The sequence below is a fragment of the Panthera tigris genome, chromosome B2, assembly GCF_018350195.1.
Source record: "Panthera tigris isolate Pti1 chromosome B2, P.tigris_Pti1_mat1.1, whole genome shotgun sequence".
Taxonomy (NCBI): Eukaryota; Metazoa; Chordata; class Mammalia; order Carnivora; family Felidae; genus Panthera; species Panthera tigris.
The window spans coordinates 98,989,025-99,010,669 of NC_056664.1; the positions used below are offsets into that span (position 1 = coordinate 98,989,025).

General features: G+C 38.1%; 1 protein-coding gene and 1 long non-coding RNA gene across 19 annotated transcripts in view; one reads left to right on the forward strand and one right to left on the reverse strand.

Moving 5' to 3' along the window:
- The window catches only part of CDK19 (cyclin dependent kinase 19), a 189,448-nt gene that overhangs the window by 21,369 nt on the left and 146,434 nt on the right, over window positions 1–21,645 (reverse strand). For all 18 annotated transcript variants that reach the window (XM_042986995.1, XM_042986985.1, XM_042986979.1 and 15 more), the window contains 4 exons: window positions 11,207–11,264; window positions 6,007–6,138; window positions 1,510–1,653; window positions 1,278–1,347 (listed from right to left, as the gene is read on the reverse strand). In XM_042986995.1, the coding sequence (XP_042842929.1) occupies window positions 1,278–1,347; window positions 1,510–1,653; window positions 6,007–6,138; window positions 11,207–11,264 (404 nt within the window). The remainder of the gene's footprint in view (window positions 1–1,277; window positions 1,348–1,509; window positions 1,654–6,006; window positions 6,139–11,206; window positions 11,265–21,645) is intronic.
- Window positions 6,616–8,247, forward strand: LOC122238708. The gene is made up of 2 exons (XR_006217799.1): window positions 6,616–6,785; window positions 8,064–8,247. It is a non-coding gene; the product is annotated as an uncharacterized LOC122238708 (long non-coding RNA).

Below are 21,645 nucleotides of genomic sequence, written 5' to 3' on the forward strand. Positions count from 1 at the left end.
AAGCCATACTAAGGAAGTGAGAGCAATAGTGAATTGAGAGCAGTGAGGAGACCAACATGATCAAATTTGCTTTGGGCAATGACTGTGGTATAGACAGTGAGTTGGAATAAAGACTGGAGGTAGAAATACCACTTGGGAGGCCACTGCAGGATCCTAAGCGAGACAGAGAGAGGTCTAGACTGTAATAGTGGCAGAGTAGATGGAGAGAAATACAAAGAACTGACTAGATTTACTAGTTTTTTGGATCCTACAGGGTAACATGGAAGAGAAGGCGATAAAAGAAGGATCAGGGATATGTCAGGTCTTGGGCTTGAACAACTGGGTGAATCATGGAGTCGTTTCCTAAGATTGGAAATACAGCGGGAGGAAGGTATGGGAGGATAGATGATGAGTTCAATTTTGGACATTTAACTTAACGTATTTATAGAAATTTCAGGTTGGGATTCCATGAGGCAATTAGACAAATGGGTCTGAAATTTGGAAAAGAGATCTGAGTCGGATGCATAAACTGGGAATTATTAGCATCATCGATGGTAAACTGTGGCCAATAAGATCAGAGAGACTGCCCGGGACAATGTCCAGAGTGAAAAGACAGCCCAAGACAGAACCTTGAGTAATACTAGTGCCATCTTTAAGAGAGAGAGACAGGAAAAAGACCCCACCAAGGACTGTGTAAAAGAGGGGCCAAAAATGACAAGTGCCATTCCCTCCTTCTCTTTATCATGTCTGCTTTTGTTCCTACAAGCTATCCTGTCTTGACATTTCCTGTTAAGTCGCCCAGAAGAAACCCTCTTACACCTCTTCCTCTAGGTGTGTGCATTTGTAACAAACTCCTCGCACTCTGTCACCTTTATTCTCTCACTCCTACTCAATATACACATTCCCACCAGTGTGTTTTACCCTGCTTCCAGGCCATGTGGCCTTCCTTCTGTTGTCCTTCCTGGTTGCCTCACCCAGCATTTCAGTCACTAGTCATTATTCAGATAAAGATCAAATCACAGTTGTAGCCTTGAACTGAGCCCTCATCATGCTAAAACAGGAGACACATTTAAACATGATACTGACCCTTAAGATTCTTAAAAGTTTATAAAATACTACAGCCTAAGCCTAACATGTATGTTAGCAACATCTGGAAAATCTTCTTTAAATCATAAGCGTAATTAATATATTAAAATCTAAATTTCTGGTTTAAATACTAATCTATATCTGTTTTTTAAAGGATTAATTTAAATATTCCCAGTGAAGTTACTACTTCTATTTAATATGAAATTACTTACGTTGTTCTTCTAAAGTCTTTCTGAAGTGTAGGGTATTCTGGCATCTTTCTAATATCTTCCCAATCTTTATCTTACAAAAAAATATCAAATATTGTTATAGAAAATAATGTTACTTCTATCAAAAATCTATTTTAGCTTAAAAATATACATAAAAATACTCAAAATATGCTTTTGAAAAGGAATTATTTTGAAATATGACTCAAATATTATTTTGAGAAGAAAAATAAATTACCTGCAGGAAACCCCATGACACTAAATATCCGATCTAGTTGATCATGATGAAAGGGATTGCTTGTTTTTATATCTTCTTGACGACAGTGAAAAATAGGTTCTGAAGTCAACAATTCAGCAAATATGCAACCTATTGCCCATATATCTATGAAAGAAGAAGAAGTGTTTGCACACATTTATTATATTTCTTGGGTTATAACTCCTAGGTATAATCATAACCTACATGTAAAAATACTTTTCAGTGATGAAATATACAAAGTATGATAACTATATTAAGAAAACATATATATGACATGAAATAGCTGTATCATCACGTAACAGATTGAAAGCCAAATAAAAAACATTTACTTGTAAATTTCCGAATGAAGATACACTTGGGAAACTCAATTTAGCAAGCAAGGAATTTACATTTAGGCAAAGCCTTTCTAACCACTATTAACAATGTAGTCAGTGAAGCATTCAATTGATAATCTAATACAGGGTATAAAATTCATGACCTGGTAGACTAAGACAATATCATCATCAGGTATATAGTGATTCATTCCTTTAAATCAATTAACTGCATAATGATAGAGCATAATTTCTGATTTAGGAGTCTAGACAAACAGGACAGACCATATAAAATGATTTGCAAAAAACTTAACTTTTGTTTGAAAGACTACCAACTTCAGTTTTTCCAACAAATTGTAAGGTCTAGAAGCTAATAAATACAAGTATATATGGGTACAGCATGACATCAGGAGAGAAGTTATTTGAACATAATCACTTGGATTAAGCTGTTCCATTGCTTCAATATTCCAGGAGAAAGTTAGGCATCTTTAAGTTTTACTAACCATTTCAAATCACCAGTTTTAGATTATTCTATTTGGATTTTACACATTGAAAAATTGTAATTTAGATTCTAAGACTATAATATTATATTTGCAATGCTTTGCCAAATGTATAAGTGAATTTTTATAAGATATATATTCACACTTGCCCACTTAAATAAATACTATGTCGTATTTTTTTTAAAAATAATAATGCACAGACCACAGTATAGGATAGAAAAGCACAGTGTTTAGTAGCCTACTAAATGTGGGAATCACATTCTGTAGACAAGCTAATTAAGAAAAAAGTCTAATTATAGTCATTAGCTAGAATTAACATTGGTATGTTATTTCATAAAACAAATTGCTAAATGAAAAAAAAAAACAGTGTAATGTCTCACTCCATTCAGGAACAGTTTCCTTTCACATAAGTTAACCTTTTGGATAATGGAAACAGATCCCTTCAATACCCATTTTTTATCACACCATTACCTGCCATCTTAAGAGGTTATAAAATATCATTTACTCTTTCTTAATGACTCAGAAGGGTCATCATCATCATAAGCATCCATCATGAAAGAGTAGAGTAATAACTCTTCAGTGTCTACTATTAAATTCTTTTCTCTCTCCCACATCATGTTGTCACTCTTGCCTCTGACAGTCCCATCTCTCTTCCTGCTGGCTGCCTCTACTATGCAGTCGGCTGAGACTAGTACTGAATGTTTCTGGTCATGCCAATTTCTGGTCTGCCTTCCATTTAAAGGACAGGAGCCAGGATCTAGATCTCCTGAGAACTGCTAAGAGAAGGAACCACAGAGTAGCAGGTAATGTTAAATTTTAGGGTTTCTTGCCTCATATTAGCCTCTAATTTTAAATGGTCATCTGGTGGGGCGCCTGGGTGGCGCAGTCGGTTAAGCGTCCGACTTCAGCCAGGTCACGATCTCGCGGTCCGTGAGTTCGAGCCCCGCGTCAGGCTCTGGGCTGATGGCTCAGAGCCTGGAGCCTGTTTCCGATTCTGTGTCTCCCTCTCTCTGCCCCTCCCCCGTTCATGCTCTGTCTCTCTCTGTCCCAAAAATAAATAAAAAACGTTTAAAAAAAAAATAAATGGTCATCTGGTTCCTGTATCATTGATACCCATTTCTCAGCTCTCAGATCTCAAGACTGTTCCTCCCTCCTTCCTTCCCTCCCTTTCCACACACACACACACACACACACACACACACACACACACACACACACGCTGTCATTCCCCAGCCCCCCTAAATGTCACTCCATAAAACTTCACTGATATCAAATCACCGAACTCTTTTTTTTTTTTATACGTTCTGAATAGAAATAATACTCATTTCTGACATGAACCAGCATGGAGAAGAGTAAGAATAAGTGAATGGCTATGTATTTATTCTATGTATTTATAATGTCTGCTAGGAATATATTTCAAGCCTAAAAATAACTTATTTGGGGAATATTCTTTCTCTGGGTCTTCTTTCCTAGTGTCTATCCAGAAGGGATAACTGCAACTTAACTAAAATTGAAAATCAGCGATTATATTTTTATCTTTATCTGTAAGTTGTAAACTGATTTAAACTTAATTTCAGTTGTCCTTACCCTGAGGAAATAGGAAATATAGTGGATTTCTAATTCATACTCAGTTAGCTTTACTTCCCCAAAAGATATCTAGTTTTATTTCAATGGTAGAAGAGCTAATCAGAAAATATTCATAGAACTGTGCTTCTCAACGTCCGGGCTGTCAAAGTGTGTGGACCATGTGCAACAGAACCATTTAATGGCACATACTACATATGGGACTTACTGCCACAGATTGGCTCTATCAGAATCTCTGAGAGTGGGACAGGCTTTGGTGGGAAGTCACTTAGTTTAACAGAAGGTTTTGGCTGAATCTGCCTTTTCTTACTGGAAATCTCCCTTGTAGATCTAGACTGTGAGCTTGGTAAGAGCCCAGCGCACGTCAATTTCTACTGTTAGCACATCTCCTACTTGCTGCCCTGTGTTCTGGGTTATCTCATCATCAGTTCTGTGCTGAGGCACCAACCTGGTGCTGCTCAACTAACATGCCTCTTTCTCTGGCGTCTCTTCAGTCTCCTGCTATCCCCCCGTGCCTTCTGAGATTGTCTAAGAGACTTTACTGCTCTGGATTGAGAGATCTAAGAGAAAAAGCAAACGCAATTCTCAAAGTTTCAAAGACACAGCTCCTCAGTAAAAATCACTCACTGGAATGTAAGTAGAGTCAGGTTCTGATTTTAACCCCTCATTCTGAGAGCCCTCTATTCCTTCCGTCTGCTTGTGCAGTTCTGAATTTTTCACAGACAGCTGACCCTGTCCGTGGGAGCGTGGCCTCGGTAGCCTCTGAACGCAGCCTCACTGTGGGCTCAGCTGCTGGTGGAAGGGTCTAACGTCAGTCTCAGACTCCTCTACTGTCAAACACTCACGGGATTTTTCACTAATTGAACAAAATCTTTTGGCAATATTTACAAAGTATTACAAGATTCCAGCCCCTTGCTAGCGTCACCATACCTGGACAAAGTATATATACGCTCGGCGTCTCAGTTTTGCAGAAATCAGACCTGATGAATGAGGACATCACTATATTTTATTTTTTGTTTCTCCTTTTACCCACGTATAGGTTAGTTATCTATCGAATCTTTTCCAACATGGGAGCTTCCTTTGTAGTTCTTTGCATGTTACCAGGTTTTTCAGACGTTTAACAGAGAAAGGTTTGTGCTCATCTGTTTTTAATAATTTCGTATTTTTGGTGCCTTTATTAAATAGAACTCAACAAATGCAGCTAAATGTAGTCAAAACTGGTGTCAGTCTAATACCAGTAAACAGAAAATTCCACACAAGGAAAATTTCAAGAAATACACGCGGGAGATTTCGGCACCTTATAGAACTAGCCCATCATAGTGACAGTACTACCCACCTCTTCTCTTTTCACCTCATTTCGAGAAATCTCTAGGTTTGAGTACAGCTCCCTCTTCCTGACTCCCTCAATTCGTAGCTGGGCCCACTGAGGACACTGTAGTCATCAGGTAGCAAAACCCTTGTCTGTTCTGGAGCAGACTTTAAATCCTACAGAGAGTGTGTTTATAACAGGTTTTCTTACTCCATTTTTTCTCTTGGCAAAATGGCAAGAGGCTGAGCACAGCTAACGTACCCAGACTCTTATTTCCTCCTGTAATGGAGAAACTGCTACTCTGATCAGCATCATGGCGGGAGAGAAAAATTAGTCACGTTACTTCTTGTTTAGGAAAGGACGGACAGACTGACTTTCCCCCAGTAGAAGGGCCTTTTCCCAACACCACACTATTCTTGTTTTCTGTTTTTCTTTTTGTGGAGAAAACAATTCTAGAAATCTCTCCAGTTCTTCTGATCAATGGTAGGTAAGTGCAAAATAAAACTTGTATGTTATCATTTCCATGGCAATTCAACAGGATCAGATAACTCTATTCTCTAACAGAAAATGCTTTCTCCTTTTACAAGAACCATATTCTCCTACACGGTTAAAAATCCTAATCTACCAGAATATAAAATGCAGGAATACAGACGATAATAGGACTTTTACAAAGAGATATAAAGTGGTTTTTACAAAGCAGCTTCATAATTATTATACCATTTGGTATTTATGATAATTTGATGCTAAGATAGTAAATCATTTTAGACTAACTTACCAATGGCCTTTGTATAATGTCTTGCACCAAGCAGAAGTTCTGGAGCCCGATACCAAAAAGTCACAACTACTGGATCCAAATCTGCTAGTGGCTTTAGAGGAGAATTGAACAATCTGGCAAAACCCATGTCCGCTAAAAAATGAAATAAGTTAATATAAAACTCAGTCTGGCATGCTACTAGAACCATGCAAGGTTGATGACAACAGCCACTATTGAAGACAATAACTTTATAAAGCAATCCTTTTATTCCTTTTCAACCAGGGGTCTGGACCAGGCACCAGATCCCCCCTTCTGAGTAGATATTATTATCGTGCCTATTTTACTGATAAAGAAACTGAGGCCTGAAGATATTCTGACTTGCCCAAGGCCACAGAGCTAGTAAATACAGAGTCATAATTAGAATCCAGGTCTGACTTCAGATCCCTGGCTTTCAGAGACATAATATTCTTAAATGTTTTTTTAAACTGAAACAGTCTAAAAATTTCCATGGTTAATTATGACCTCTGGACGCCTCTGCATCTAAACACTGACTACATCTGAGTGTGGCGTGAGCTGGAATTGGCTCGTGGATGCATGAGAGCCAGTTTGTACACATTTCTCCCCAACACTGAGTTGAGTGATGTCATGCGACTTGAAATTGGCTACCATGGGAATATTTACATCATAGAAAACAACAAACGCTACACACTGGGGATTTTTTCCACCCAGGGAGCCATTGTTGGATAATTACCAGCACATCATATACATGTTTCCAGGAAAATGTATACAATATGTACGAGGTAATTTGTTATAATTTGTTATAATTCAGGGTGTAACAAAGGTCTATGCCAAAGCTAACTGAGTTAAATATTAGAGGTATACACAAGTAGTAAAAAGAATATTTATTACTATAATAAGTTCCTGGGTGTCTGGCTGGCTCAGTCGGGAGAGCATGTGACTCTTGATCTTGGGGTTGTGAATTTGATCCCCAGGCTGGGTGTAGAGATTACTTAAAAATAAAATTAAAAAAACAATCTACCATATAATAAGTCCTTGAGACTATCTAATTTTCTTAAGATTTAATAAATAACAAATACCTTTCATTTATCAAGTACTTCAGAATTACAGATGGTTTTCACATATATCATGTATCACTTCATCTAATCCTCATGCTGGTTTAATAAGTATTTTGTTCCCCACCTCTGAGATGAAGAATCTAAAGTCCAAGGCAGTTAAGTGACTTTCCCAAGGTCACAGGGATAGCAGTAAAAATGCTAGTATTCAAACAAACCATGTTATAACTTAGCAGCTATATTCTTGATCATTGATCTGACATCCAATAGATTATACATATAACAATCACATATCACAGAGGTCAAATCACAAGAATGAAAAACCTCCGTAATTTGAAATATGTAATGTACACAGTATATTTTGCAGTATATTTTGACTATATAAGGGGTCCCAATGAACTATGTAATAGCACATTAAGGTTTAATGTACTGTTTAATCATTTAATCTAAAACTACATGCTATAAACATACATTAAAATTTTAATTTACAGTGATTTTGTTCCTTTAGAATTTGAATATTTTACAAGGCTTTCTGAGAATGCTTTGGAGAACACAGGTCATAAAAAATAAGGCTATCCAAGGAAGCCTGTGCTGATGCCTACTGTTTCCTAACTAAATTTCCTCCATAGCAAAGACATTCAAAATCTTTCTACCAATATTACGCCTACTTCAAAGCACTGCTTTATGTATTTAATACATGCTGATTGTTGCTGATGGCAAAGTAATGTGATGAAATGTTTCACCCATTGAAAAGTATGTTATTTTTAAGTAAAAGCTGAAGCCAGTATTTCTCCCTTTATTCCCTACCTTCTTAGTTTTATATAGGCCTCATCTATTCAATGTCAGATGAAATCAAGTCCAAAGGAAACCATAAACATTCTTAAAAATAATTCCTGTCTATTATTTGAACTTTAAAGGAGTTTCAAACCATTTCTCAAATAATCACCAATGTAGACAAAAGGTAACTAACCTAAACATTCCTAACAGTTGTTTTCCTAAAATTAGGTATGAGTGAAACTGTTCCATTCAACAGATTGCAGTGATAAAATTCTGGTGTGAGTGCTAATGAGACAGTATCAGATGAAGAAAAGCAGGAAAACCATGGTGTCTACCACCAAGGAACTGACATGAAGGTGAGGTGACAAAATACACAGAGTAGATAAAAACAGAAGTGCTGTAAGACTAAAGGTGAGTTATCACTGGCTTCTATTAGACTCTAAGTCCTATGAGGGGAGGGCATGTATCTCCTTCATGGCTCTATGTGGAACACTGGTAAACATTTGTGGAAGTGGGCCAAATTGAACATGGAACTTGAGCTGGATTCTCAAGGGTGAATCACTGAACAGTAAAAGGGGCAGGAAGCATTTCAGGTAAAACCTGAAGTCTTCAGGTTGCTGGGGAGGGGGAGGCTTAGGCACAGGGAAGGGCACGATGCATTTCTCATTTGACTGTGCTTTTCTTTTCACTCAAAAAAGAACTGTGTGGGGCGCCTGGGTGGCTCAGTCGGTTGGGCGTCTGACTTCGGCTCAGGTCACGATCTCGCGGTCCGTGAGTTCGAGCCCCGCGTCGGGCTCTGGGCTGATGGCTCAGAGCCTGGAGCCTGCTTCCGATTCTGTGTCTCCCTCTCTCTCTGCCCCTCCCCCGTTCATGCTCTGTCTCTCTCTGTCTCAAAAATAAACGTTAAAAAAAAAATTTTAAAAAAGGACTGTGTTAAAGTGTTAAGCACAGGCATCAGAGCATTACTAAGGTTTAAAAAGTAATGTGCTATTACCACAAAAATTAAAAGCAATTTAATCAACTAAATTGTTTTCTAGACTGCTGGTATTACTTCTTGCTTACTTTTAACCCTGACTGTATTCCAAATGGTGAATAGAATTACAATCCTAAAACTCTGAACGGTAGGGTAACCAACTGGCCCGGCTAGAATACAGAATTTCGGGTGAGGAGTACTAGAGATATCTGGGAGTAGTAAGAGGAAGACAGCAAGTGCGAGGGACCAGGATAGAGGGGATGGCTGGTACACATGAGGGGAGAGTACAAGATGACAATGATGAATTTTGTTTGAAACAATGGAGCAGAGGTTGCCAGCAGCACATCCAAATTAAGGTAAAGATTCTGGCTAGGGGGAGAGAAGAGAATGAGACTCAGATCTTAGAATGATTTTTACAGAATCCAAGATTTTTAGGCCACACTCATCAATTCCTTAAAGTAGCAATTGTAGAGGGAGGCCACGCCCCGGCCTCCTTGGGCATCTGACAAGGTTAACAGGAGTAGAAGCCAATAATAAATAAAATGCAGAAGTAAGAGCAAAAGTGGTAAGTAGAAAAACAGAATTATGTGATGTCACGTAGACCAAGGAAAAAGACAGTCTCAAGGCCAGACTGGTCAGAAGAACAAATGACTAAGGCAATAAAGGAAAACCGTGACTAAATACAGGCCACTAGATCTGATGAGACAGAGGTCATAGGTGACCTTTTTGGAGAGCAGTTTCGATAGAGGGACAGAATTAGAGGACAGATTAGGGTGAGTGGAACCAGTGGGTGAACATCGTATGTTCTAGCAGTAGAGGAACAAGGAGGGGAAATTGAATAGTAAAGAAAACGAAATGGATATGAGAAGATTTATTTTAGAATTGGAAAAGGATTATGAAGGTTTAAAGGTGAAGAGGAGAAACTGGGGAAGCAGACAGTGGAGACACTGCAGTGTGAGAGTTTAAGTACAATGGGAAGCTATTTAGAAGCTAGGGGGACCCCACATAGGTAGGACTCGGGAGGGGACAGTCACTCTTTCTCTGAGACCGTTTCAAAGGCAGCGCTGTGCCGACAAAAAGTGGTCAGTGAGGGTACAGCAGACAGCTTTGATATGGCTGGGCAGCAACATTTGTAGGGAAAGAGACTTTGGACTTGAGAGGCTGAGTAAGCCACAACCTCTCTAAAGTCAGCTCTCCTTCTCTGGAACATCCACCTTACAGGGTGGTTGTATGAAGTGAGGGAACATATGAAAGCATTTGTGACACAGGGTAGTAAACTAATTATTTCACTGTCTGTCACAGGGAGGGACTGCCCTTTACCACCCTTTCCCTTTCACCAATGTCTAGCAAAAAGTAGGTCCTCAAATGCCTATAAGGAAAAGAGTGTGAGCGTGAAACAGAAAAAAGTGAGGAGTGGTAGAGAGGGGTGGGGAGGGAAGCAAAACGGAAGCGGGGGGAAGGAAAGCAGCTACTTGGTTCTTAGTGACCATCAACAACATTTTTTATGACTCTGAATCTCAGCAAACTTAGCATAGAGGTTGAAAGGAAAGGAATTTGGTTTATAACCAACCAAATTTGGTTTATAACCAACCGAGGAGGACGCTTGGGTGTAGTAGGACAGAATGGATGTGCGATAGGTCAAGTTAGCACAATTCTGTATCACCCCTAGCATGACATATCCTAACAGCAAAGAAAGCAGGTTGATGAAACAATATTTATTTTAAAATCCTTCTGAAAACCATTGGAACATTTAATAAATGCAATTTCTATTACAAAAAAAAAAATTAGAATGAAGCATTTCTTCACCTCATTCTCTTCCCAAATACGTCAGAGGTATAAATGATGCCAATTTCTTCTAGAACGATCTTCAGGGTTGCAAAGGGAATCTTAATAAATGGGAAGGACTCCTGTGGGTGCCTTAATCTAAGACCACCACATAAGAGGGTTTATAAACATGTATATTTCATTTGGAAAAAATATGTTGGTACCTGGCACGGGCATGCAGGGGGCGGGGGCAAGGTATGTGGGAAGATGTGCGTGTGTTAGGTCAGGTGGGAGATATGCCTTCAGGGAAAGAACACTGGTGAAGCTGAGACAAAAGCAAGACTTAGAAGATGACATTTAGGGCAGCTGTGCAGGAGAGCAACCACGGCACAAACACGTGCTTGGGTACTGTATGAGAATGAAATTTTTGTGGGCTTGCTTGCCTCAGCTTATTTGGGGAAGAAACCTGAGGAGTTTTAGCAACTATCTACCTACACCTCCCGACATATTTTCTAAAAACATGACGAGGAAGTCATTTTAAAATTAACTGCTTAAATAAGAGTCTTAAAAAGGGGAAACCATCTTTGCAGTCATTTCAGTTTCTTCATAAATCATTTGAGAAATAATTACCTACCTATTTTGACTCTCCCCCTTTCAGGACCTTCTCCCATTACTAGGATATTTGCTGGTTTCTAGGAATAAAAATAGAGCATTCAAATTACTATGTTTATTCTTTTGACATGCTCTAAAATGGAGAAAAGTTCTTAAAATATGAAAATATCACTTCTGTATTTTCATCAAAACCATAATACAATATTAAATACCCTCTATATAGTTAAAGCATTTGACATACTTGAAGTTAGCACTAACCTTCTATAAACATCTTTGCTTTGAAAACATTTATTTTCAAAATTATACAAATAATTACAAAGAAGTTGAAGCTATCATTTCTGTTTACCCCACAGCAGTCACAAGTGATGTGTTTTTTTTAAAAACCTACACATATTATAACTGTCCACTTGCTGCCCACAAGAAACAGTTTTTGTGGTTGAAAAGTGTTTTGTAAAATTTCAAATCACAGTATAATTACCTTCATTTAAATGAATTCAATGAAATATTCCTTGCTAAATATTTCTTAACTACTATAGGAAAACATGATCAACATTCAACAGACTCCATTCATATCCATATGCATTTCAGCTGTAGTTCATGCAAAAGTGCAAAATTCCAAATATAATTTCAAGATGTAGGAAAATAAAAATCAAGGCTAATACAGAACTGTATAAAGAAAAGAACAGATTGCAAATGTATCCATTGCTTTTAAGTCATCCTCATTTGTAGATATTTGGAAACAGAGAACTATGGAAATAGGCTTTTGGGCAAGTCAGTCTCCTCTGTAAACTATCAAGAGAGAAAATTTCGGATTCATTTATTCAATCAATGAACATATTTTTGTGTCTTAGGGACAAAAAACATATTGACAATCAAGAGGAAAAACAAGCACATGATGAATTAAATCCCTAGCCTCCAGATGCTCTTTACATAAGTAGAAAGAAAAAAACAGAAGCTTTGTATAATATTAGAAGCTAATGCTACGTGTGAGTTATAGAAAGGACTGACGTCTTGGGTTAGAGGTTAAACCAGATTACTTTTAGATCCCTTCCAATTTGCTGGCTCTTTTTTAAGTTTCAATGAAAACAATTAGCACTAAAAAAAAAAAAAAAAAAAGTTCAAAGGAGGAAGTGACAACTAGAGTTTCCACTGTTGAGGGAAATGTTCATTGGAGGTGAGGCAAGGGTGGTGTCCATTATCCAGATCCTGAAAAATGAACAGGAACTGGCATGTCAGGGTAGAAGAAGGACAAGGGCAGTGGAGGAGGTGAAAAGGCTATGAACAAGGTAGGCTTAGGAGACAGTAACCCAGACAGAACTCTGGACAGAAACCAGAGGACCCATGTTGGGGGTAGCAAAATTAACCTAGACTCTGGATAGTCTTAAATGCCAGGTGAAGTAATCTGATCTTTAAATGGCAGGCTGTGAGATCCCAGGAGAGGGGGAGCTATCAGAACTAGGTATAAGATAATAAAGGCTTTGTCCAAGGCCTTCTAAGCTGAAATGGAGAGGGAGTTATGGAGCTGAGTAACATTTTAAAGGAGAAATTAACAGGACTTTGTGACTAGTTGAAGTCAGAAGACTAAGACAAAGGGTGATACAAATTTCAGCAAGGTTTTGAGTTTCTGCAACTAAAAGAATGATGGTGCCTTTATTGTGGAACAGTTATGAGAGGTACTGGTTAGGGAGGGGGAACAATGTGAGATCCCTAAGTCATACTATTCAGAAGAGGATTTGAAAATTATTGTCACTGGAGTATGATGACTGAAGACACAAGACAAAATTAGTTTATCGCAGCAGAAAGAGAAAATAGCATCAGTCGAAACCCAGAGCTTCAAGATTCAAGTTTGATAATGATTTATCAAAGATCCATTATAGATAAAACACTATACTGCAGACCTTCAGGAAATAAAGAGAAATAAAACATGAAGCTCAAGACTTCAAAGAGCTTCAAAAATCTAATAAGGAAAGAAAGACAAACTGCTTTTTAGAATACAAGGCAGGTTATGAAAAGTACCAAAACAGCAAAAGAAAATGTCAGGAATGAATGATTCTTCTCAGTGAATATCAGGATAGACTTTAGGAAAAAGACTTTGGATGAATGAAGGATGACTAAGATTCTGATGGGCCTAAATGAAAGAATGACTTTTCAGGCTCTGAGAACTCTGTAAGTAAGGGCACAGTCACATAAAAATAGAGACGTGGCATACTGGGAGAACCTGCACTAGAGCATAGGATGCTGGAAAGGGGCACCTGGGTGGCTCAGTCAGTTAAGCGTCTGACTTCGGCTCAGCTCATGATCTCGCGGTCCGTGAGTTCAAGCCCCGCGTCGGGCTCTGTGCTAGCAGCTCAGAGCCTGGAGCCTGTTTCAGATTCTGTGTCTCCCTCTCTCTCTGACCCTCCCCCGTTCATGCTGTGTCTCTGTCTCTGTCTCAAAAATAAATAATTAAAAAAAAAAATAAGACTGGAAACTACACTGGGAACAAAATGCCACATTAAAGAAACTGGAATTGATCCTATAGGCTAAGCCAAGACAGGACGGTGAGATAATCAGATTCATATTTAGGAAAAAAACTGGTAGCAATGTGAAGGCTGAATTGGAAAGGGTGGATGGATCACAAAGCAGAGACAGAAACCAATAGTCTAGGGAAAAGTAAGGGCACCCTAAATTGTGACAATGGTCATGGGGGAACATATAAGAGCATTTTAAGGTAAAAGTTCAAGACTTGGGATTGCTTTTTTATACCACCCTCTCCACCCTCCATAGTCATGCATTCAACAAATATTGATTAAGCATATTCTATGTATCAGGCTAGATGCTAGAGATGCAGCAGTAAAAATCCATCCAAGAAAAATCCTTGCCCTCATGGAGCTTACATTCTAGTGGGAACAGAAGGGCAATAAATAAACAAATGTACACTATATCAGATATTGGAAAAGAAACCAAGGAGAATACAAGAGATTTCCACACCTGATATTATGGCCGACTAGGTGCTCTAGGGGACCCTGCCATTACAGAACCATATGCTGCATAAGAAACCTCCCTTAAAGGATTCCCTGATCTCACAAGAGGTCAGGGATTATCTACAACTCCAAGTGCCGGCCCAAATAATGTATCCTTGTGGCTAGAGACTAAAGGAAAGTCAGGATGGGCCTAAGAACAGATGCCAACAACACTTCAATGGGGATACTGAATCATGGGCCACCAGCAAAGTAAGAAAGCTGAGCCTGCGACCACAAAGTCAGCTAAGACTCTCAAATGGACTAAAATAAACCTAGATACTACCAGTAGAAGCAAAAGAAAACTCTCTCTGGAGGAAAAACTTCTTAATTTAGGCCTAAGGACTAAAACAAAACAGTTTCCTGCTAAAAGCAGATTATTTCCATTTTGAATTAGAAACAAAATCCATTCCTACACTATTTACGAGAGATCCACCTAAGCACAAGGGCCATAAAACCTGAAATAAAAGGCTATTAGAAGGTGTATCAGGCAAACTGCTAAGAGTTAGATCAACTATTAGTAATGTCAGATGGAATAGCTTTTAAGATAAAAGCATTATTGGGAATACAGATGGTCACTATATAATGATACAAGGTTCAATTCACCAGGAAGAGGCAACATTCCTAAACTTGCCATGGACTTGAAATATATATAAAGCAAAAGTTGATATAACTTCAGGGAAGGAAGAGAACAATGATAATGTTAAGATATAGACCATCCAGAAGACACAGTTAACAAGGTTCATCTAGTGGGCATATACACAACTTTTTATTCAATAATTAGAGAATACACATTTTTCTCAAAGACACATGGAATGTTTACAAATGCTGATCACATACTAGCAAGTCTCAAGAAATTTCAAGGAATTGCAATCAAACAGTCTATGTTCTCTGACTACAATGCAATGAAGTTAAGAGTCAATCACCAAAGTATAAATTTAAAACTCCATATATTTGGAAATGTAAAAATAGTTCTATTGTGGGTGGCTCAGTCGGTTAAGCATCCGACTTCGGCTTGGGTCATGATCTCAGGGTTCACAGGTTCGAGCTCCGCATCGGGCTCTGTGCTGACAGCTCAGAGCCTTGAGCCTGCTTCGGATTCTGTGTGTGTGTCTCTCTCTGACCCTCCCCCGCTCATGCTCTGTCTCTCTCTCTCTCTGTCAAAAATAAATAAACTAAAACAACAACAACAACAACTTCTATTGTGTGTCAACTATACTTCAATTAAAAGAAAGAAAGAAAGAAAGAAAAAGAATCAAGGCAGTAGCATTTAGACTGGTGGCCACTGTATTCTTCACAGCCATTACCCCATAGGACAAACAGTGCAACTTAATTAAGAATATCCTTGATGAAAGAGTAAAAAATATTAAGTTAATTAAATCTCAAACCTTGAGTATACATGTCTTTTTAATACTCTGATAAAATGAGATGTATACATAAAGCATTTCTGTTGCATTATGAAGGCAACAGTTGTCTAGAAGAAAAAGGAGTTGTGCAGTTGTATGCTGACTAGTTGTTTCTCACTAAATATTTTTGTTTTATTAAATATAGTTATATTTTTAAAGATTTTACTAATTATTTTATTAAATTTTTTTTAATGTTTATTTTAGAAAGAGACAGAGCGCAGAGTGCATGTGGGGGGCGGGGAGAGAGAGAGATTGAGAGAGAGAGAGAGAGAGAGAGAGAGAGAGAGAGAGAGAGAGAGAATCTGAAACAGGATCCAGGCTCTCAGCTGTCAGCACACAGCCCAATGCAGGCCTCAAACTCATGAACTGGGAGATCATGACCTGAGCTGAAGTCAGATGCTTATTAACCCACTAAGCCACCCAGGTGCCCCTTAAGATTTTATTTTTAAGTAATCTCCACACCCAACATAGGGGTCAGGCTCACAACCCTGAAATCAAGAGTCATATGCTCTACTGAGGGAGCCAACCAGGTGCCCCAATAGTTATTTTTATTAAAATATGTTATTTCGTTAATAGGAAAAAAAATTCCTCTAAATCACTCAGAGGTAAAAGGAGAATCTATGAAGAAATTAAAAATACTCAGAAATGAAATAATGTAAGTATTACCTATCAAAACCCGTGAAATGAAGCTAATGCAGTATTTACAAAGGAAATTTATAGAATCCTTAAATATTTATGTTAGGAAAAAAGGAAGGCTGAAAATAATGATGTACCCAAGGTAAGGGGAGTGGCGGGGGGGGGGGGGAGCTCAAGAAAATACACCAAAAGAAAGTAGAAGTAAAAAGATAAAGGTAAGGGCAGAAATCTACGAATGAGACACGATTTATGAAGCCTCTAGGACAACTATTATGAGAGGATAGAAGGTGCAAATAAACATTACAAATTACAAGGAGGATCATAAATCTAGGGCCAATGGAAGTGAGAAAGATAACCCCACAAAGAACTTTATACTGATTACTCTTAAAATGTATACAAAATGGACAAAGTCGAGAAAATGTAACCTACAAATTGACTCAAGATGAATTAGGAAATCTTAACAAACCTATAAGTGCTAAATAAATTGAAACGATATTTAAAAATCTCCCTACTAAGAAAACACCAAACCCCAAATGACCACAGATGCAAGTTCTCCACAAATTTTCAATGAACAGGTTATTCAATCTTATTCAAACATTTGCAGAGAACAGAAAAAGAGGGAATGCTCCCAATAAGTTCTGAAAGGACAGTATAATCTTGGTAGCAAAAACAGACAAAGTATGGGAAAGAAAAAAATTTCAGGCCAACCTCACTCACGAGTACAGATGCGAATATATTAAACAAAATACTATTAAGCTAAATCCATTAACAGGAATGCCAGGATGGCTTCACATGAGAAAACCTACATAAGTCCCTCAGCATATTAACATATGAAAAAGGAAAGATGATATAATTATCTCGACAGAGGCTAAAAAAGCAGTTAATAAAATTTAATACCCATTCATGATAAAATCTTTCAGCAAGTTAGACTAGAAAATTACCCTCTTAACCGGATAATGGGTATATATCAAAAACTAAGAAGTAACATTGGAAGGATTCCCTTTAAAATTGGGAATAATGCAGTGATATCCACCATTACCACTTCTAAAATCAACATTGCACTGTAAGTCTGGTGCTATAAAACAGTAATTAAAGGGATATGAATTGGAGAGGTAGGAACAAAATTATTGTTATTTGCAAATGATGTAATTATTTACATAAAAAACACAAAGTATTTACAGACAAATTATTAGCAATAGTAAGGGAGATTAGTAAGATGTTTGGCTAACTGAACAATATGAAAAAGTCAGCTGTATTTTTATATACCAGCAAAAGAAAAAAAAGGGTAGGAAATAAAATTTTTCAAAGGCAGCATTTCTACAGTAATAAAAAAAAAAAACAACTATAAGGTACCTAAGAATATATACACTAAAGGATGTAGAAGATATTTATACAGAAAATCTTGAAACTTTATCTTAAATGACATTAGTAACTCTCAAATAAATTAAGAAGTCATGTTTATAGATAAGAGGACTCTATATAGTAAAGACATCAATTCTCTCCATTCTTATCTATAAATCCAGGGAATCTGACTTAAGACATGACATCCAGATTTATTTTATTATTTTTTTAAGTTTATTTATTTATTTTGAGAGAGAGAGAGAGAGAGAGAGAGAGAGAGAGAGCAGTGGGTAGGACAGAGAAAGAGGGAGGGAGACAGAATCCCAAGCAGGCCTCGTAGGGCTCCAACCCATGAACCGTGAGATCAAACCAAACCGTAAGACCTGAGCCAAAATTAAGAGCAGGACACTTAACCAACTGAGCCACGCAGGCGCTCCCAAGATTTATTTTAAAGCCATAGTAAAGACAGTATGATACTGGTACAGAGATAGACGAAACTGATCAATGTGATAGAATGGAGAACCCAGGCGGAACCATGATGCTGAGAGAAGAACAACTTCAGAATCAGTGGAGAAAAAAGGAACTAGTCAATAAATCGTGCTGGCACAACAGGTATCCCAGTGGGAAAAAAATAAATAAAATGAATCTTTGTCTCATATCAGACATACAACAGTTTCGAGCAGATTAAGGAATTAAACATGAAAAGCAAAACTTTAAAACTGTGTGTGTGGGGGGGGGTGCAGAATATAGCTAATATCTTTCTGACCCTCAGGTAGGAAAGAATTTCTAAAACGAGATATAAAAAATCATCACGAAAGAGAAGACTGACAAATCTGGCTATTAAAATAACTTTCAACCACAAACAATAAAGAAAAGAAAAAGACAAAGCACAAATGGAAGAAGTCTGCAACAGATAAGTAACAAAGATTCTGTATCCAGAATAAAGAACTCCCACAAATCAATATAAAAACAACCTAATAGAAAATGGGCAAAATGTCCAAACGGGCATTTAACAAAATAAGAAACATTTAACCATTAAGCATATGAAGATGTTCAATCTCATTAATAAAGAGGGAAATGTAATTAAAATCAAAATGAGATACCATTTTATACCTAGTATATTGGTTAAAAATTAAGAACTGCTGAGTAGGAAGTCAGGGGGAACTCCAAAATATTGTTGTTAAGAGAATAACTTGGTACAACTTCTTTGGAAAACAATGTGACATCATCTTGCAAACCTGAACAATTGCATACCCTTCGACTCAGTTATTCCATTTTTAGACACACCAGAGAATGTTCCTAGCAGCATAGGTTGTCAAAAAAAAAAAAAAAAAAAAAAAAAAACCTGAACACAACCCAAATTTCTAGCTAACAGGAAAATGGAGAAATTAATTGTGGTAGAAGCACACAATGAATTTTAAAACAGCAATGAAAATTTGGAGGTTACTAATAAAGGTAAAAAAAATGTTTGCATCTTAGCAGCATTATGCTGAGTGAAAAAAGCAAGTTTAGAAGACTATATACAGCAGAATGCCATTTTCTTAAAACTTAAAACCAAGCAAAGCTAAGAATATACTATTTAGGCACACATACAAATGTGATAAACCTATTTTTAAAAAGGAGTGCATAATGTAGGGATGCTTGGGTGGCTCAGTCAGTTAAGCATCTGCCTCTTGATTTCGGCTCAAGTCACGATCTCATGGTTTGTGAGATCGAGTTCCTCCTTGGGCTCTGTGCGGACAGTAGAAATTGGGATATTCTCTCTCTCTCTCTCTCTCTCTCTCTCTCTCTTCCTCTCTGCCACTCGTGCTCTCTCTCAAAATAAACAAACAAACAAAAAGGAGTAAATAATGGATTCAAAACTTAGGATATTTGTTATTCTTGACAAGGCAGGAAGATGGGATGGGGGAAAGGCATAAATAGAAGCAAGCTATGGGTGATGTTCCAGTTACTGGGGTAAGTGACAGGCTCTCCACTGTTACACCTTGTAAGGTATGTAAATGTTCCACATAGTCTTTGTAAAGACAAAAAATAAAGCAAAGAATGAGGATATGCACTGCTGGGAGGGTGTCATTTTCAACAGTAATAAGCGCTATTTAAATTGCTCAGAGAATGTCTCCTTGAGAAGGTAACACTTGGGATAAGACCTGAAGAAAGTAGCGTAATAAGCTGCTGGAATATAAGGGAAGGGCAGTGTAGGCAAAGAGAAAGAGAAGCTGGAAAGGCCGGAGACAGGCGCTTGCCTGGAGAACTGGAGACTTGTGAGGGAGAACAATGGGCATCAGGAAGGACAGAATGATAAGGCACTGATGATTCTAGAGACAAGGAAACCAAACAGAAGTCCGGCCTGCTGTTCCCAATGCTTCTGCTTTGGGCACAAGTCACTTGTGTACCAGACTTGGAGAAGTTCTTGAGCACTGTCTGGCCTGCACTCTGAGAGTAGGCGAGGGCCCCCAGAAGATCTGCACAAGGGCAAAGCCATGGCGTATAGCAGTGAGAAGAAACCTTGGTGAGCTAGCAGGCTGGCTAACTGGAGAAAAAGCAAAGAGGTCAATGCAGCTGGAGTCAACATGACAGGAGAGTTAGTGTAGGAGAAGCAGTGGAGAGGTAAGGTGAAGATGGGCGGCGTTGTCAATCATACAGAATGATGGTTTTACATGACTAGAATTGGCATCATTTTATATTACTTTATCTTACCCATAATTTTTACAGGTTGTACAATGTGGATTTTGGCATTTTGCTAAATCTCTGAGAACAGAATATGGAGAGATTATCATTTTCTACATTATATATTTTTATAATGTTTGATTTTATATTTTTTGGTATTGTTTCTAATTAAAGAAATGGCATTTTTTAATAAAAATGAATAATGCTGAGAGGAATAAAGGGTGTTTAGAGGAAAAAGAGCCCAGGGAAAAACCTATGAAGGAGGAACCAAGGTGAGAAAACAGCATAGGGTTCTAGAAGCTAAGAGAGCTTAAAAAGGAAGAGGTGGTCTTCAGGTGCAATAGAATGAAAGATAAAAAAAAAGGCAACTTCCTGGCATTTACAGAAGACAGACACAGGGAAAGACACCCAAATAAGTGGGAAGAAGGTAAAGGCAGAATTAGAGTATACTTTGGAAGGCCTTAGGGAGAACAGACTCTCTGGGATATAACAATTCTTGGGGTACCTGGCTGGCTCAATCAGAAGGGCATGCGACTCTTGATCTTGGGGTCATGAGTATGAACCCCACATTGGATATAGGGATCACTTAAATTAATAAAACGTTTAAAAAAATCTTAGAATTATCAAATCAAGCATCTTATATATCTTCTGCTACATTATTTGTAATCTTACATTTTGAGCTTAAATCCTTCCAAAATAAAGCTGTAAGATAAAAACACACAGTATGTGATACGGGAGCAAAGTTGATTCACGTAAGAAATGAAAATAGATGATGAGCATTTGAATGGCAGAAGAGCAGGAAGCTGGTCTTAGATCACTGTTAGCTAACTCTCATTAGAAGTTCCTGCAGTCATGCTGTGTAGAAACAGAGAATAGCTTTCAACGACCCCTTCCACAGTGGAATGAGGATACAGAGAGAGAGAAACAGGGATTCTAACTGGTACTGAAGTTTGTAGAAATATCTTTTTTTTTAAAGTTTATTTATTTATTTTGAGAGAGAAAGAGAGAAAGCACGCACAGGAGGGGCGGAGACACAGAGAGAGAGAGAGAGAGAGAGAGAGAGAGAGAGAGAGAGAGAGAGAGAATCTCAAGCAGACTCCACCCTCAGCCACACTTGGAGCTTGAGCCCGCGACCCTGAGATCATGACCTGAGCCGAAACCAAGAGTAAGGGCACTTAACCGACTTAGCCGCCTAGGTGCCCAAAAATACCTTTTATAGAGGATACTTGAAGCCTATGGAATCTCTAACTGTGGGGTCCCCATGTACAGTGGGGAGCAGTGGCTATAAGCTCTTTCATACAGTCTGAGAAAGGAATGCAGAGTTTGGGCAGTATCCACAGAGAAGGGCTCCTGTAGTCAGGTGACGATCTAGAATTGCACAGGATGTTATTTTTAAATGCACACCTTGGGGC